Genomic DNA, 2,277 nt, shown 5'->3' with positions numbered 1-2,277 from the left:
CTGCTGATACAAGTTAAGTGTTAGCAAACCAGGCCCAGGTCTCTGGAGACCCCACCAGACAGAGCCAAGCTCTGAAAGGCATCACCACAGTGAGACTAGAGACATTTTCTTCTCCAGGACAGTGCAAGCAAATTTTACCTTCTTCAGGGGCCAGTTCTGCCTCTGATCCCTCCATGTCCTCACTGCCTTTCCTGTCTGCCTGATCCCGAGATGTCTCTTCCTGAGATGGAGAGAGGAAGGGCAGATACTAGAACCATGCCAGGCAGCGAAGCAGGCTGCTGACAGGCCCTCCAGGGGCTCAGTCTATCCATGGGTCTACCAGCCCCAAATCCAGACTTGACACCAAGTAAAGCTAGTTCCCTCACAAGGACTAGGTACCTGCCAGGGCAGCACCATGCCTACCTCTTTCTTGGCTGATGGTGGGCAATAGAAGAAATAGTGAGGATTTGATGGAACCGGCTTGAAATGTAAACTTCCTATTTCCAGGAATTTTTCCTAAAAGAGAAATCCCAAATATGAAGCAGACATTCCATTCTATCCTCCTGAGGCAGCGAAGCTGAGCTTCCACATTCCTCACCTGGATAATTTTATGCAAATCAGGGTGCGCCTGGCAGGGCTGTCCAATTTCCAGCAATGAGAGGGGAAACTCCGAACAGCAGCTGGTGCCTGCACTGCTCTTTGGCTCCTCTGTGGGGCTAGCAATGTTACGGGAGTCCTGCTCGCTGTAGTCCTCTATTTCCGCACTGACAGGATCATGCACAGGTGAGTCAGGCAAGTCGAGAAACAAGAGTAGTTACATGTATTGTCTACCCTCCAAGCATCCCACCTCACAGTTCCCCACATCTCATCTGTGTAAACATGACATGACTTACGCAGCCCTCATCCCTACAGAAACCCTCCTGAAACCCACTAACCCAGATAAGTGCTCAGGCTGTTTGAAGCCAGAGGTAGTTTAACCATGGCCAGGTACTCCACACCACACCACACACCCTCCCTGGGAAACAGAGACATGTGGCTGAGTATAGAGACAGGCCTGGAGCAATTTGATTTACCAACACCCATTCCAGGGCACCTCACACCAAGCACCACCATGGCAGCACCCCTAGTGTCTTGGCAGCACAGAGTGGAGTGCAAAGCTCAGGCCCCTGCTCACTCAGCAGCTCCATGTCCCTAAAACTCAGAAAAAGCAATGTGGGGAGTAGGATGTTGGTTGGTTAAAGTACTCCCTAGGTACTCAAATTAGTAATACAGGTGGCAGACCTGGGTGCAATATGTTACAAGCTATATATCCTTCAGCCAAGTTTATACAGTCTGCATTGGGACTGCTGATCCATAATATCTTATGAACAAAAAATGTTCCCACAGTTTTTCTCTGGGAAAGTAGCACTTGAAGAAATCATCTGACTTTTCAGACACTGAGTGTTCCTCAAAAACCATGGCCTCACCTCAACGCCTTGAAGTATAAGAAAAACACAACTGGGGATTCCCTACAAATGTTAGTCATACAGGAACTGAAGATACTCAACTGTAAACTCATGACAAAGGACCTAGAAAGGGTGTTTCTTCCACGGACACTAAGACACAGTGGAGTACTTTCACCCCCTCTTAAGTTTCCAGAGGCAATACAAACCTCATAAATACCCTAAGGAACAGATGGACAGAAGCTCGGTGCCAAGCATAATCCAATTCTGCCTTGATACTTCTCGTTATTTTTTTTCCCAGAGTTTTTAAATTTTAAAAAAAATGATAATTTATTCATTACAGAAATATAAAACCCCTGTAATTTTCAGAGTCAACAGCAAACTCAAACAAGCTCCACAATAAGCGTAATTTCTTCAGAAACATCAAGTCAGAGTTACTTGCAGACAAACTTTCCTCCAGTTCAGGCCAGATAGGAGAGTAATGGGCTAAAACTACAAGAGAAAGCAAAAGGATGGATGTCACCAGAGACTATAAAAAAGAGAAGGTCTTGGTGGACCCCATAATAGTGAGTATCCCGTTGGAAATACCTGCTCTTACATGTGGCTCTCTTAGACCCTGCCCTATAACATTCCTTCTAGCAGGCAGAGGGAATTCTGCTTGAAGAAAGATCTGTCCTGGCCCAACGCTAAGAAATAAAGCAAGACCAAGGTGGGCCCCTACCTTGATTCGGAGACCAAGACACCCCGTTCTCTAGAGCTCTGCTCTTCTTCTTGTTCTACGCTGCCCACTTGGAAACTGGCTGTCTTGAAGTGTGTATGGAAATGCTGGTGGCTCTCTCGGAACGAGCGGACGCTG

General features: G+C 47.0%; 1 protein-coding gene across 1 annotated transcript in view; it reads right to left on the bottom strand.

The window, feature by feature from the left end:
- The window catches only part of LOC104501177 (protein SZT2-like), a gene marked incomplete at its 3' end in the record, with an annotated part of 32,248 nt that overhangs the window by 2,709 nt on the left and 27,262 nt on the right, over window positions 1–2,277 (bottom strand). The window contains exons 28-31 of the mRNA XM_010144941.1: window positions 2,143–2,277; window positions 578–743; window positions 403–495; window positions 131–220 (exon numbers count right to left, since the gene is read on the bottom strand). The exon at window positions 2,143–2,277 is cut by the window's right edge and continues 15 nt beyond it. Of these exons, the coding sequence (XP_010143243.1) occupies window positions 131–220; window positions 403–495; window positions 578–743; window positions 2,143–2,277 (484 nt within the window). The remainder of the gene's footprint in view (window positions 1–130; window positions 221–402; window positions 496–577; window positions 744–2,142) is intronic.

Source organism: Buceros rhinoceros, unplaced genomic scaffold, assembly GCF_000710305.1.
Source record: "Buceros rhinoceros silvestris isolate BGI_N320 unplaced genomic scaffold, ASM71030v1 scaffold10251, whole genome shotgun sequence".
NCBI classification, from domain to species: Eukaryota; Metazoa; Chordata; class Aves; order Bucerotiformes; family Bucerotidae; genus Buceros; species Buceros rhinoceros.
Note: the sequence above shows the minus strand (reverse complement) of the source record. Positions and strands in the feature narration are given on the sequence as shown.